The sequence below is a fragment of the Ochotona princeps genome, chromosome 8, assembly GCF_030435755.1.
Source record: "Ochotona princeps isolate mOchPri1 chromosome 8, mOchPri1.hap1, whole genome shotgun sequence".
NCBI classification, from domain to species: Eukaryota; Metazoa; Chordata; class Mammalia; order Lagomorpha; family Ochotonidae; genus Ochotona; species Ochotona princeps.
The window spans coordinates 55162336-55178814 of record NC_080839.1 but is presented as its reverse complement, the minus strand read 5'-3'; the positions used below and the strand labels follow the sequence as shown (position 1 = coordinate 55178814).

Below are 16479 nucleotides of genomic sequence, written 5' to 3'. Positions count from 1 at the left end.
CCAGTCCAGCGCCTTGCTCATGGCCCAAGTAGTTGCTAGGATTAGGGCCAGCGTTTTTGGAGAAACAAAAAAGGCCTAACTTTTCTAAAAGCTGGCTAACTCTAGGCCAGGGTGTCCCTCAGCTCGTAGATTTTAAGTGGTTTAAGTTCCTTCCTGTTAGTATCAGTAAACTGAAGAGGACCAAGTGGGTACAGAATGAAGAGCTGAACTCGTTAAAGCCTTTAGCAGGAGAAACAATTGAATTAAGATTCCCAGAAGGGTCCTTAGGAGACATGAAAACAAAATGGGGCGTCTGCTGAGGAAAAGGAGCTGAACCACACGGCTCCCAGTAATTACCATCTTGTTCTGAAGACTAGAAAAGTCAGTTATTCAGAGTTGGAATGCGAAAGAAAAATGTGCAGCTGTTACTGTGAGTAGATCTTTTTGCACAGGAGTGGTCAGGAAAGATGTCATATCCGAGCCACAAGGTAAAAAGGTCCCCGAGTTTGGGCAGCAGTTGTAGTGTGGTCAAAGGGAAGCCCAATGTGTGTAGTGTTTCTTGGAGATGGACTTGACAATGGTGGCTGGATAGTTAAATTGATTTTAGTAGTTCAGCATGAGATGGCAAGGGCGTAGATTAGAACTATACCTGGGAACCCTTTAAGGTCTTTAAGAGAGTGCCAGAACTAGAACAGACAACATCAAAAGATGAGAGCTCAACAACTGCTAGTTAATACAGTTTGAAAAATGAATGGGAGATGGTAATAAAAGTCAGAAGAGATAGGCTGATTTGGGATCTCAAAGATATTTAGATTAACAAGAAAAATAATTTTTTTTACCTTCTCCAGAGATTTCCTTCCATGGATTTGGTGGGTACATAAATGCAGCATTTTGGATTTGGTCGTTTATATCTTCATCCTCATTAAAAGGAAATGTTCCGCTGAGGCTCACGTAGACGATAACCCCCACGGACCACATATCCAGGGAGCGGTTATAGCCTTTGCTCCTGAGAACCTCCGGGGCTAGGTACGCTGGAGTTCCCACTACAGACCTCCTGAAGGACTTCTCTCCGATGATGCGAGCGAATCCAAAGTCACATAGCTTCACCTGGAAATCAGAGTTACATTATTTTTTGTTACAACTTATGTAAAATGGTGTGTCAATCTATATCATATAAATACCCAAATGTCCCCACATGATACTCTATTACTTCAGTGCACTTGCTGAACATTATGAATCTCAAACAGCAAAAACATCCTTTCCCCCAAACCAGATACATTTATAGCACTGAAATTCTGACTACCATAGAATGAAGAGCTTTCCTAGTTCTCTAGTACTTATTCCAACTTTAGGACTTTTAAGTTCCAGAAGGCCAAATACTACAGTGGTATTCCAGTGTTTGGTGATTTAATGAAATGGAAGCTGCTTGAGTGGGCACTGTGGGATAAGGCAAATAAAGCCACTCACTGCTTGTGATGCCAGCATCCCATGTGGGCACTGCTTTGAACCCCACTGCTCTGCTTCTGATCCACCTCTCTGCTAATGGCCTGAGAACAGCAGTGGAATGTGGCCCAAGTGCTTGGGTTCCTACCACCCACATGGGAGCCCTGGAGTAAACGAGGTGCCAGCGTGGCCCGGCATAGTGCACTGTGGCTATCTGGGGAGCAAACTAGTGAATGGAAGAGGTCTCTCCTCTCTATAACTCTGACTTTGAAGTGAGCAGAAGTGTCTCATTTCTGAATCCTCACCACTGTCTAAACACACACTCAATAAATGTTGAATAAAAAATTAAGTTGTAATATAGAAAAGCATTCTTTATTTTTGCTTAACCCCAGAATCTATTGTCACATCACAGTGTAAACTGGCAAGTAAACTGAGGAATATTAGAGATACCTACTAACATGAACAGCAGGAGAATTCTCCAGTAAAGAAGAGTACTAGCATTTTCTATGTGCAACAATTTACTAGTCATTACTGAAGGCAAGTCACAGTGGCTACTATGACTATGGAGTTCTACAAGTGTGATGTTGGCAAACTAAGAAACTTATCTTGTTACTTTTTGTGATGTTAACACAGGGAGGCAGTGGAATCCACTTGTCACCATAATGGCAGCCCCATCAGGCCACATTTTTATGAAGTTCAGGTTGGGGTGACAAACCCATACTGAATAAACAAATGCCAAGACCTTCACAGAGGAAGTGATGTGACTAAAAGAAATGTCTGCAGTAAAAACATTACATAACTTAAGAGACGCAATTTGGCCTCTAGAAGACAGTATGGTGCTTGCTTTGGCAGCACATATGGTAAAAATGGAACAAGAAGTATTACAGTGAGCGGAGAACAAAGGTGTATTCACTTGCTATTTCAGTGACATGCACCCTGACATGCTTTTCTGGATGACCGTGTTGGAGATGGAGTTCTGAGGTGCAGGCTTCAACCTGGCCTAAGTGGCCATTACAGCCATTTAGTGGTGAGGCAGAGGAGAAGGTCACTGTTCTCTCCCCTGTGCCCCCTTTAGCACCCTGCCTTCAAAACAAACATGTTATCCAGACAAAGCGATGCTTCCAGAGGACACCTTACCTGAGGAAATGGCTCTGCAGATGCAAGCAGCACATTTTCTGGCTTTAAATCACAGTGCACAATATTCTTAAAATGTAGATTCCTCAATGCAACAAGTATCTGTTATTAAAGAAGAAAGATTTTGTTTTCAATGGCTAGGAAATCTTGGTTACGCCCCAGTATAATTCCTTGAGTGGTACAATTTTGCACATTTCCACTACAGTTCACCAAGATTTACCTGAAGGCATTTGTTTGTTTCAGGTGTCCCAAGATATAAAAGTAAAACTACTTAATTCTCTGAAATTTCAATTTACTAGTTCAGAAAAGAATCGAAATACCTGTGTGACCATGAATTTAGTAATTCGTTCTGGAAGCCGGCTTTTCTCACTGGATAGAATCATTTCCAACATATCTCCATGCAGCTTTTCCATTACTACAAAGACTCGTTCTGGGGTTTCAAACATACATTCCAAGTTTACAATCCCAGGATGGTGTAAATTCTGAAAGAGTTTGCAGGATATTTACAACTGACTGCATAAAATAAATGGCACCAAAAGAAAAGCAGCTTAGTAAAAAAAGATCAAAGAATTACAATCAATAAAAAGGGTTAGGCTCTGAATTTCAAGTTGAGTCCAGACAGTAGCTGCACAGAGGGGAGAACCATCTTTCCTTCCAACTCCAAGGATTTGTAGTCCTCTCTCCACGGTAGCATTTTTTTAAAATTTTTCTGCATAGGTTGGCTACTTGTTATTTTGACATATCTCCCCTATGCTCCAACTTGATTTCAGGCTGGTTTTATTATTATTATTGTTATTATTATTAATAATCTTTTAAAAATTTGTTTTGAGGGAAAGGCAGATTTAGAGATGGGAGAGTAAGAGAGGAAGATCCTCCATCTACTGGTTCACTCCCCACATGGCTGCAGTGGTCAGAGCTGAGCCTCCTCCAGGTCTCCCACGTGGGTGCAAGGTTCCACAGCTTTGGGTCATCCTGCAGTGCTTTCCCAGGCCACAGGCACGGAGCTGGGTCAAAGTAGAACAGCCAAGACATGAGCTAGTGCCCATAAGGGATGCTGGGTTATAGGCAGAGGATAAACTAATTGAGTCATTGCATGGGTCCTGGGCCTCAAGATTTAGTTTTGTGTGTGGGTGTTTTTCTGAAAAATGGGGCAAGGGTGGGGTAAGAGATGGAGAGCTTTTTCAACTATTTTGTTAAAAAAAAAATACTAAAATGAATGTGGAAACACAAAGACTTGGAAAAGCGAAAGCAATCTTAAAGAAACAAATAAACAATGCTAGATTTGTTCTAGACATACGACACAGCTGTTACCAGAGCAGCCTGGTACTGGCTGAAAAGACAGTTATTCTTACTTCCATACTAAACAAACTCAATCAAAAACTGGTAGGTAAGTCACATGTCATTTTTTTTTTTTACCTGTAAAATAGCTACTTCATTTCGGAGCTGACTTTCCTGTTTTGTGGGGAATCTCATCTTATCAATAACTTTAATTGCCACATCCCTTCCAGTCTTTCTATGTTTTCCTATTAAGAAAAAATAAATAGGAGAAGGAAGAAAAAAGTAAATTTCTCAGATATGACATAAAAATTTCCATAAACTTAAATTTGTATATATTTACTCTTGCATTTCTTCTTTGGTTCATTTTTCTTATCCATATTATTTCACTTAATTTTAATTTCAAGAAGTAATTTATGTTTTTCCTTTCTAGTTCTTGTCCCTAATAAAGACAGCTTCATTATCTGAAATGACAGAAAATCTGAATGAACCTGTTTGCTGAGAAGTAATATACTATCTAAGATAAACTATAGCTAAATATCCTGATCTGTTCTTCAAACACTCTGTCAACATGAAAATATGCTAATGAGTTAATATATTTTTTTCTAAGCTCAATCATCAGGGTGCTTTTAGCTACTTATTATTCCCCAAAGTCAGGGTCCTTATATTCAAGAAACGTGATATAAATTTATCAGGTAGAAGTGTGTAACCTAAAAGCATTCCTTCTTTCATTCAAAGTTATACTGGTATACTCCAGGGAGTGTTTCAGGCACTGTGGGTGAAGTGGTGAAATGATGATCAATTTTTTTCTTTAGCCAATATGTGATTCACATTCTCTATCTGTCTCAAGGGCATAAAACTCTAACTGGCAAGTCAGCACATGTAGGCAGCCAAAGGTACCACGGGCAGTTTTCAGTCCTTTCGAGTAGACAGGATTCACTAAAGATGTCACAAATCTTAAAACTAAGAAGTTTGAAGATGCAAATATTAAATGTTGACATATGCCTATTAAAACAATGTTCTGGGTTATTGCTGTGTCAAACAAAATGATAGCTACTAGGTCTCTCAGCCTAACCTCAAAGAAAGCTCAAATGGATGATAATATTCTAAACTGAAACCATTACAAATACTGTGATAGAAATTTCGATAATAAGTATTACGTGCACCTAGAGGCAGCAATTAGTTTTACTTGATGGAGTGGTAGGACTGGAGACAAGTGTCTGCCTAGAAACAGTCCTTCCGTGGGCCTGTGATCTGGAAAGATGCTCACTGGAGGGACAGATGGGAAACGAGTGGCAAAGATACAAATGCACATAAGCACCTCTGGAAGGCAAAGAAAACAACTAGGAGGCCAAAAAGTACAGTTAGACAGGAGCCTGGACAACCTGGGGCAATCCCCTGGGCCTCACAGCCACAGAGAAAACTGGCCTTGGATTTGTAGGCAACGATAAGCCTTGGGGCTCTGTGTGGGGAGAGAAGTGAGTTTTTTGAAAGATTAAGACTAGTGTGCAAGCAGGGCAATCAGGAAGCAAACAGGCCAACCAAAAGACTACTTTTAACAGTCTTGACAAGGAATGACAAGAGTTTAATGATTTTACTTGATCATGGCTTATTAAGTACCTCCTATACATTTGCTTAAACTACGCGAGCCATCTTTTATTAGCTCCAAGGGACAACTGAAGACACTGAGGCATAATGATTTTACCAGTATCAGAGCTGGTTGGCATCAGGTGTTCAGATCTGACAAAACCAGCAGTAGACAAATAGCACCATTTGTGCCGAAAGCTCCAGTGCACAAGCCCATAGCTCAGTATCAACTTGAAATCATTCTCACCCCACAGACATGTGCATGTGTGAGCTACAAGATAGAGACTATTGCACAACTAATTTTCTGATTCTTTGTTACTTTTTTTTTTTTAAGATTTATTTTATTTTTATTACAAAGTCAGATATACTGAGAGGAGGAGAGATAGAGAGGAAGTGGAGCTGCCGGGATTAGAACCAGCGGCCATATGGGATCAAGGCGAGGACCTTAGCCACTAGGCCATGCTGCCGAGCCCTCTTTGTTACTTCTTAAAGTTTACAGCTGAAATTAAGGAATGAGTACTTACAGGTCTCAGAAAAGGCTACTTGAGAATAACCAAAATAACAAAATCAATGTTTTAAAGTTTCACCATTTCTCTGCTTGAACAACATCAAGAGTGTAACTGCTCACCTCCATACACAATGCCGAACTGGCCTGAGCCAAGCACTTCATCTGCAAAGATCTGGTAAACAGTACTGATGTCCTGTCGGGAAATGTCATCAGTATTATTTATAAAAACAATGTCAATATCTCTGACTCTTCACTCAAATATTGAAAATTTTGTTTTTATGTTCGAGGCCAACTAATTTTCAGAGTACAAAATATTTTTTTGAAACACAGAGTATATTCCAAAATAAGTTAAGCTTAAAAAAGGCTAAGCTTAAATCCTATACTATGATTTAAGTTATTCTTTAGGTGGACCTTCAGGATAAACTGTTTCATAATGAAAAAAAAAAAACCCTTACATTGACTATACAGGGTCTATAAAAATAAATTAGCATAAATGAGTTACCTAATTTAACCATTACAGAGATTCGCTCTAATTTGAAACTCAAAAGTTGCTAGTAGTAGGATTGGGTAACTCAAATCCATTCCACAATCTGTCTTCCTCACTGTTCTTCACCACCAAGCTGTGGAACAAAGGCTCGACCTGCTTGCCAGCCTGTATCTTCCGTAACACTGTGGGATGTCCGGTCCTGGCTGGCATTTGGCAGTCAGAACATCTGTCCATTAGACAGGTGCAGCATCTGATGCCTCATGTGGTAAAGGGGGATTTCATCAATGAAGTTATACAGAGCTAAAGACTAGTTTTGTGGTTTTCCTATCCTTTTCTAATCCAGGGTTCACCAATTATGGTTTGTGGGCCAAATACTGCTTGCTGCCCCTTTTTGTATTGCCCTAAGAATGAACTTTACGTTTTATTTCTTTTCCACTTGCTAGAAAGAGAAAGTGACAGAGAAGGAGAAAAAAAATGGCAGAGCTCCTCCCTCTGTTTATTCACTCCCCAGTACCACAAAAACCCAGGCTGGCCAGGTATCAGGAATTCCACCTAGCTTGCCATTTGGTGGCAGGGCCTATACACCTGAGTCATCATTTGATGACTCCAAAATGCTCATCAGTGGAAAAATGAGCAGGACGCAGAGGTACCAGGACATGAACTGCAAGTCTGATAGGAGATGCAGATGTCCCAAGCAGCAGCTTCCATCCATGGTTTACTCCCCAGATGGCTGCAACAGATAGTACCAGGCCAGGCCAAAGCCAGAGCCAGGAACTTCTTCTGGGTCTCCCATGTGGGTAAGACTCAGATACTTGCACTCTCTCAGACCGTTACTAGGGAGCTGGACTAGAGGTGGAGCAGCTAGCACACAAACTGGCTCAAGCACTGCAGGCAGGAATCTAACCCGCAAATCCACAACACTCCCACTAGAGCTTCCCCCTGAATTAGTGTTATCATTTTCATGTTCCTTTTTTCTAATGAAAGCATTAATATTATTTTCATAATTTAAAAAAATGGTCTAAATTTCTTCCATAAAACAGGCAAGTTAAGGACCCACGAAATTTATCTTTAAGCATTCTACTATGGACCCACTTTTCTAATAAGATTTTCATTTTTCTTATTTTTAATCACTGCATTTTCAAATAACTGTTACTTACCACATTCTCCTGGATCTGACAGTTTGACACAGAGATACTGGTAGACAAATCTTCTGTGAAATACAAGAATGAATACCACGGTGAGAAAAGGCCCAAATTATCAGTCTATAACTTAATACTATTATGTAATGACATACAAGGGCCATGGTACATCAAAACTAAAAACAGCTTAACTTATGTACATTAGAAATATCTACATATACAAATAACTCATCAATAAGAAGACTGGTAAGTACAGTGGACTACTATGTAAGTATGTAATAAATAATATGTCACTGATTTAAAAAGGTACATTATAGGGTAGCATTTAAATTAAAAGCAAAAATATGTTTTTTTCTGGAAAGTAGGAGAAATGGGGCTTGCAAACTTGTGATTTAAGCTTTTTTTCCCTTTATTTACTTGACAGTAAGCAAGCGGGCAGATGAGACGGAAATCGTAAAGTGTGTATACTCCCATCTGGGACAGAGTCAGGCTGAACTAGGAGTTGGAAGCGCAGTCCAAGTCTACCACCAGGGCGGCAGGAATCTGGAGTTGGGCTGGGAATTCCTAGTTCCTTCAGTAAGGAACAGTTATCTGATCCACTGGGCTAAATGCTCCTGCATATTAACTTTTTCACTTCTTTACTGCTTCCTTTACATAAATGGTAAACCAGTATATACTGACTTTGAAAAATATCTGCTGTGTATTAAGTAGTGTACAAGAAGCAAGTTGTAAACAAGCACACAGAGTTACCACCCCACTTTTTGAAACAAACAAAAAAAGATAATATGGCAGGTGGCAAAAAGGCTTTCCTTCCACCAATTCTTTCCCAAACCAAGAGTATACACCAAACCACTGATGATGGTTTATAATGGGGAGATTTAATGTCAGGTATTTCTATGAAGTTTGAATTTTTGTATTACTTTGGTAAGCAAAGAAAGTGACAGGAAAAAATTAAAAAAATGAAAACATGAATCTGTTGATGCTATGGTGTAGTCAGGGCAACCACCAATAATTCCCACGAGGCTTACCCTTAGGCCCTATTTATGTGTGTGCCAGCCTCTGCTTAGTCCGGCCCAGTCTACATCCCATCTGGCATTTATGCATACCCATGGATATTGTGACTTAGCTCAGCCTGACCCTCTCTCAAACATGACCCTCACAATGTCAACAGGTGCAGCTGCCTTGTCCAGGCTGGCCACCCTTAGCCCTTGTGCTTACCAGCAGTAGATAAAGCCCAGCAGGAGAGTGCCCACAGATCAACTGCTAGGCATGCTCCCAGCCCTGGATGTTGCACTTGCCAGGGTAGTACAGCGGTCCACCTTGACAGGACTCGCACCCAGTCCTGGCACCTGCCAGGTGGTGCTGCAGTTCTAGTCTGGCTGGTCCACATTCTTTATAGCTCTCATGCTCACCAGTAGAAGCAGCAGCCCAGCAAAGGAGTCTCCACAGTTCCCCTATCACGCCTACTCCCTGCTCCAGTCCTTGTGCATGACAGTAGGTGCTGTGGCCCGGTCTGAGATGGTCCATGCCAATCTTGGCATTTGCCAGCAGGTGCTACAGTCTGGCTCAGCTGGGCCAGGTCCCAGTGTAAGCTCTCACTGGCAGTTGCAGCTGCCTAGCCCAGATTGGTCCAGCCCCAGCCTTTATATGAACTGGTGGGTGCTACAGTTCAACCTGGTCTGGCCTGCACCCCCTCCTGGCTCTCACTCGTGCCAGTGTGTGCTATGGGCTGATCCTTCCTGGCCTGCCCACATCCCTCTCAGTCAATTTTAAGCACCAAACATGTACATGGTTGGGAATCTTGTGTCTTTGATCATACTTGTCTCTCAATTAGAGTAAACACTACTCTCCACTTCCCCTATTTAGTGCTTCCTATGCTATTCTTACCTGTAGTATGTAAGGTACAATCAGGTTCCTATGAAGTCTATGCCTATTTTTCCTATACATATCTGAGCTTCTTGAAAATAATTTTCATTTCTACATTACTAGTTTATGCTACCACATAACATTAACTCATGCACGTCATGCTTCCTTAAATGATCTGTAATATTTCTTTTGTATTCTAGCCCAGTGCCAAGCATGGTACTGAGAGCTACTGTACAACACAGCTAAACTGAAATAAATGGTAATTGGAAACCACATGACACTTATTTCAACTTAAATACAGTTGCCTAATTAATGATGTTTCCCCATAAACAGCATAATGCCAGTGGGGGAAGAAGTGGTATCACATTTTAATCACATTTAGATTTAATAAATTTTGTTAGTGAATAATATGGATTTTAACAGCTGATATTTCTGAATATCTTAATTAAAAGAAATCCAGCATTTCTGAGTTTGCATTTCATAACTATGATGTAAACTTTATTACTTGTTTATATTCTACCACGCAGCAAATACTAATATGCATGCCAAGTATGTTTTGTACCTTGGTATGCTCTCTTTCACTTCATACTACGGACCCAATGCAGGAGACACCTGTGACAGACGGGAGCCTGAGGATCACAGAGCTGGCTGCTGGACTGAGGATTCCCATGTGGGGAGGCTGTCGCTGAAGCCTGCCTAACTCTGGATACTGCATGTGCTTGTGCTAGTTTTAACATATGTAATTTTGTAAAGGAATTAATAGCAATACTGATTACTAAAGACAAAGTTTTAGATAAGCATTAAAAGGATACAGAGGAACACAATCACGTATACAATAATTAAGAACCAAAGAAGGGAAACACGTATTGCTTACTGTGATCATTCCCCTGTCCTGGAGAAGTGCAAACACTTGTTTGAGGCGTAACAGGCATGAGGGCTTGGCGAATTGCTTTTTCCCAGCTCTGTGCTACATCAAGCCCAACTCCAGTGGCAGCAAGTATGGGATTATGAGAACTGTCCCCATTATTTTCACCAACAAAGTACACCATGGTATCAGTGATGATTTCAAAACAGTGTGGATTGCTGCCTTGTGAAATATTTGTGAAATCTTGTGGAGAAGATACACGGAGAATTTCTGAAAGTGGAATTTCCTAAAGCAGAAAAATTGAAGCACTGAAAAAATGAACACATTTTCATTTTTAAATACCCACTAGAGAATCAAAAGTATGTATTTTTATGGATGCCATCAGGCAAACACACATATGTGGTAGATGGAACAAAGTCAGTTCTTAGTAAGAGTCTTTCCTTGAATACTTCGCCTGTCTATAATGCCAGAGGAAAAACAATCAGTGTGACAACTAAGACCGGGCTTCAGGAGTGTAGCTGGTCAACAGGAGGGTCATTTGCCATTGTATCCAATACCTGTCACTTTCATTTGTCATTAAATCAATTCAACAGCTGCTTCTGTAGTGGCTGCCGTCTAGATACAGTCCCTGAGGCATGAAGCCACAGAAACAATGGCAGAAAAAGCAGAATACTGCGTCAGTTTGAGTTAGAAGTTGCTCACACACTCCCTCCTAGTTCTGCCCACTGAGTAAATAGTGACCTCTTAGGTTTAGTCCAGTTCCCATGGATAAAATTACAACCATGGGCAGTGCTGTGACACAGTAAGCAAAATCACTGTGATGCCAGCACCCAATATGAGTGCTGGTTTGTATCTGGGAAAAGCAGGGAAAGATGGTTCAAAAGCTTGGGTCCCTGCAATCGATGTGATAGAATACAATGAAGTTCCGGGCTTCTGCCTGTCCCAGCAGCTGAAAGATCTTCTCTTTCTCTTTCCAACAAATAATCTTCAAGCAAGCAAGCAAGTAAACAAATAAATAAATAAAACCAACCAACTCAAAGCAAGTCATTAGTGCTCATCCTCTTTCTCCCCGATCTAACTGCTGTATTTATACTCTTCTCTGCAGTTAAACCAAGATGTGGCAAAACGTGGGGTAAGCACAACTATATAGAGACCAAGACGCAAAATAAGCAACTGGGATATGCAGCCTAAGGTAATGTGGAAGCTTGGCGAAATACCAAATACCTCATTGTTCTCTTCTGATAGGCAATAATCACAGTCTAATCCATATCACAGCATCCAGAAAGAAAACATCAGCAACCCAATTACAAGGCCCAAAACACACACATATAGCAACAAATTACCACTGGTAGCAAGTCAGCTCTGTGGGATGTGATGGAAGAATGGTGACAGATGCTTCAACAAGGACTTTGAGAGTGATTCTCATACACTCGGCCAGAGTCACAAAAAGGCATGTGCAAGTATAACAGTGAAGACTATTTGTATATTTTGAAGAACATATAGTATTTTAGTATCTATTTTTCAATGTGAAGGTCTTACCTTATAGTACTTTGATCCTGATTCATTCTGAAATAGTGTTAGACATTTGCTGTCAAGTCTCCAGTAATGCCTCTTTCTCTATTTGGAAAAAAAACAAAACAACAACAACAAAAAAAAAACAGAAAGCTTGTGAGGTAAAGAAAATGAAGATCCTCCAAAGCTCTTGTACTTTTCTTTCATTTCCATTTGCAAACTTGTATTTTTGCATAGTTTTGAAACTTACGAAGTTCAAAATAATCAAAATACAACATAAAGAGGACATACAGTGAAAGCATCACTCCCACTCCTCATCCTCACTGTGAGCATGCAATGTTATAGTAGTGAATCTGGGGAATCATTTCAAAGAATTTTATGCACGTACACCTGAAAAAGTTCTTGGAAAAATGGAATTAAAAGTTAAGTCTATTTTGGCTCAAAAACATTTTGAAATCAATGTTTTTCACAATACATATTTTCATCAGCCCCATTTTAAAATTCCATCTCTAAGAACTTTTTGAAGTATTCAACATGAGTTATATACACATATACCTACAGACATAATTTATCCATAGGCTAAATGTCTATAGGTTGACCAGCTGGTAAAAAGATATTTACATTTCCTTTTGTTGTGAACCCTGTTCTTATTCTGTGCGCATTTCTCTTCCATGTTGTGATTTTTTTCTGATCAGTTTATTGGTATTCTTTCCATTTTATGTAACTAACTCTTATTTAGAATACTACATTGGGGGCTGGCATTATGGATTAGTGCACAAAGTTGCCCCAAGTGATGCCAGCATCTTAAACAGTTGCTGGTTCATGTCCTGGCTACTTCCTGTATATGGCCTGAAAATGTAGTAGAATACGGCTCGTTCCTGCTCCCTCCACCTACACAGGGGACCTTGTAGGTTCCTGCCTCCTGGCTTCAGTCTGGCCCTGTGCTGGCTACTTAAATCATCTGAAGAGTAATGCAGCCAATGGAAGTACATACGATCTCTCTTGCTCAAGTAAATAAATAAATCTTTAGAAAAAAAGAATTTACCATTTTTACTTTGGGTATCTAACAGAATTTGTTATTTTCATTGGAATATTTCTGTGTAGAGGAGAGAAGATCTTCCATGCACTGTTCACTCTCCAACTGGCTGCAACAGCTGGAGCTAAGCCAATCTGAAGCCAGGAGCCAGGAACTTCTTCCTGGTCTCCCACACTGGTGCAAGCTCCCAAGGACTTGGGCCATCCTCCACTGCTTTTCCAAATTACAAGCAGGGAGCTGGATGGGAAGTGCAGCAGCTGGGACACAAACTGGTGCGCATGGGGTATGCTGCACTTAATGACTGAGGATTAGCCAGTTGAGACAACGTGCTGCCCCCCACAGAAATGTTTTAAAATATCAAACTGTATTTTATTCTGTTCCTCTTTTATATCTGATCCAAATTCATTTGTCAAAGTAATACAATGCAAAGGGAAACTCCAATATCAATGAAAAAAAAGTGCCTAAAAGGATAAAAGGGTCATAGGACATACCACTGTGATGTAGAAGCGAAATATATCTAAGCGTAATTAACACGGTCCAGGACAGCATAGACCATCTATGTCAGTCTTCCTTATACAGTAATCAAGGAAACTAACATTAAAGATCTTGAAAATATGTACAAAAAACTGTCATGAGCTGGGTTACAAACTTTTACAACAGTTTTAAAGTTCACTGGATAACTACAGAAATGATGCAGACATTTTAATTCAGTGCTATAGGCAGGCTCACAGAATTAGACCCAAAGCATTTGTAAAAATAAAAATTAAAACATTACAGCCACAGTATCAAAGTGGGCAAAGAAGAAAAGTAATTCTGTATTCAAGGATTACAGAGCTATAAAATGCAGTCTGTGTGTGTGTGATGAGATGGATAATTGCATTAGACTAGCTACAACATGCCAAAAGTTTTCTTCAACTTATCTAGAAATTCCAAAGAAAACATAAAACAGCTTACAAAAAAAAAAGCCTTACTTATTCCTCTAGCTTCAATTCAACACTGTCAACACGAAGGCAGAAATAAAGAATACCAGCAATTCCATATGACTACTAAATCAGTGTTCAAGTGATTGAACTTATTCATATTATTTCTCATTGGAAGTTAATAAGGTTAGTCTTTCAAAGTTCATCCTGCTGATTTGTTTACTTTTTAAAATCATTTAGAGTTATTACATGTGAAGTATGGGAGTATATGTACAACCATTTCCCCCACATGTTCAAATGATTGTTAATTTTGTCCTAATATTGTTCCCATATTACTGAATTTCCTACCTCTCTGCTCAGTTGGTATAGTATCTTTGATAAACTACTAAATTCTCATTGTATATACACCACTTCATGTGCCATAAAAGAAAAAAAAAACAACCACAGACTATACTGTCGCTAACATGTAAAACTTGAGCCAACAAATGTACTGGGTATTTCTCATCTTTTTACTGACTCTTTTTTATGCCAATTGTAGATGAGGAAACTAAGGTATAAAAAAACTAAGTCCCCTTTTCAAGTCCACAATTTTTGTAAGCTTTAGAGACTTAGGCAGACTAATTGGAAAGGCTATGTTCTCAATGACTATACTATGCTGATCTTAACTGTGCACTGTTCCTCTTGTTTTAGTGAAAAAGTAACTTGCATGTTTACAACAAATTAAATTCTACATAAAAACAAATGTTTCCTATACTTGTTAATTTTACTGTGGCACAATCCCAGATCCTTTACAATCCCAACTACTCAAAACAAATTAAATATTCTAACTTTTAAGAATTTTTTTACTGGGACACAGCTAGTGGTTAAGATACCCATGCCTCACACTGGAATATCTGGGATTAATTCCCTGACACTAGCTCACTTCAGCTTCCTGATAATGCTTGCCTGGGAAGGAGGTGGCAATGGTTCTAACAGTTGGATCTCTTCCACCCATGTGGGAAATCCACACTGAATTCCCACCGTGGACAATTTGGGGAACAAGTCAGTGGATGACTCACTCTTTCAAATAAATAACTATTTCAAAAATTTAAAAACGTTAATTCTAATTCCAGTGTAATTTTACACAGTGCTGTAGTACACACAATGTCTTTATCTCATCCTTATATTTGTTTATTTTTTAAATGCATAAGTAAAAGTCATAACAAAGGCTTATTAGCATATTAAGATGTATGGGCTTACTGACCAGGTTGTCCCTGCTGGTGTAATGGACCATCCACCCTTCCTTCACCATTGTGCTGCTCTTCCTCTTTGTGTGCTTGATGGACTGTACAACCCTCATTAGAGGAATGTTATTGCTTGTTGATGGACTAAAAAATATTTAAAATGTAATATAAATATTTACCATTTTAAAAAGTCATTTAAATACTGCAGTCTCACCAATCTTTTTAAAGACAAATACTAGCTTAAGAAGAAAATAAATTAGTCCTATTATGAGACATAGTTGATTTACCAAAGCCTAAGGTAATATAATAAATCCTTTTTATTATGACTATTTTCTGGAAGATCACATATGAATAGGAAGACAAGGGGCAATGCACAGAGAACTCTCCCCAACTGGAAGGTCTGGAGTCTAGAGACGGTCTCATTTGGGTTTGCTATTGAGTTTTCCTAGCTGAGTGTGCATAGTAAATTAGCAAATTCATCACGAGGAAAAATAAAGTATAAGGGTACTTCAGAAATTCCATGAAAAATGGGAGATAATGGTCATTTCGAACAAACTTTATCAAGACCCCTTGTATATATAAATTCAAATTCATGTGGCTTGAATGTCAAATCTAGTTGGTCCAGTAATTAGCAAAAGGTACTTCTGATATAAGATATTTAAAGGAAACATTGTTTATAGGTATAAGGAAAATTTAAAAGAACCCTCAAATAATGTGATGAGTCAAATTACATGATACTGAAATACAGATCCTTAAAAGTAGGTAGAGCAAAAGTTAACTGGGTATGTATGTATAAAATATGCGGTTTACCAACTTCAGCCTCAAATAGTTCAAACCTGCTCTAAACTATTAAGTATTATGATTAGGAAACTAGGTGTGGTAATAGTATCCAAACTAGGTAAAAAAATCAAGTTATCATTACATTCTCAGAGGTCTATTCTTGGTTGGTTTCTGTCATCAGGTCCTGCCCTTATGAACCCAGCTGGTGGATTTCAGTGATGATTCCTCGCTGGCACCTTGTGCTGGCTGCTCCACAACTGTGTAGTGTAGTTACACTGCACCCAAACGAAGGAGTATTCTTTTTAAGAAGAAAAATTGTACCTTCTCATTATGAAGAGTTGGCACGGGTAATATTATTTCAGAAATACTATAGTGCTCATAAAAGAATAAGTCATAGTTTAGTAAGACTTTAGATTATGTTTAAGGTTCTACATGAAAGAGATGTTACTTTTTCTTAATCAAGACCCTAAACTGACCTTGCATTCCTTGTGATATAACTTGCAATAGCTGCACCGACTATTACCTGATTGTTTTAACAGCTTCCTCATCTCTTTCCACATCAAGATCAGATGGATCCAGGAAGAACATTTTGTCTTCTGGTGGAGATGGCTCTTCTGTGTCATCCAGGCCCCGGTTACCATCACTATTAATGTCATTACTGTCAATGTCCATTGGCAAATCTGTATCTGTCCCCAAATTGGAAGGTTCTGACAAAGTTGTAAATT

General features: G+C 39.2%; 1 protein-coding gene across 1 annotated transcript in view; it reads right to left on the bottom strand.

Annotated features, from left to right (window-relative positions):
• Positions 1-16479, bottom strand: part of PRKD3 (protein kinase D3) — a 56220-nt gene that overhangs the window by 4411 nt on the left and 35330 nt on the right. The window contains exons 7-16 of the mRNA XM_004582732.4: positions 16278-16461; positions 14995-15118; positions 11823-11900; positions 10293-10569; positions 7571-7623; positions 6047-6119; positions 3973-4079; positions 2877-3038; positions 2560-2658; positions 819-1086 (exon numbers count right to left, since the gene is read on the bottom strand). Coding sequence (XP_004582789.2) covers positions 819-1086; positions 2560-2658; positions 2877-3038; positions 3973-4079; positions 6047-6119; positions 7571-7623; positions 10293-10569; positions 11823-11900; positions 14995-15118; positions 16278-16461 — 1425 coding nt within the window. The remainder of the gene's footprint in view (positions 1-818; positions 1087-2559; positions 2659-2876; positions 3039-3972; positions 4080-6046; positions 6120-7570; positions 7624-10292; positions 10570-11822; positions 11901-14994; positions 15119-16277; positions 16462-16479) is intronic.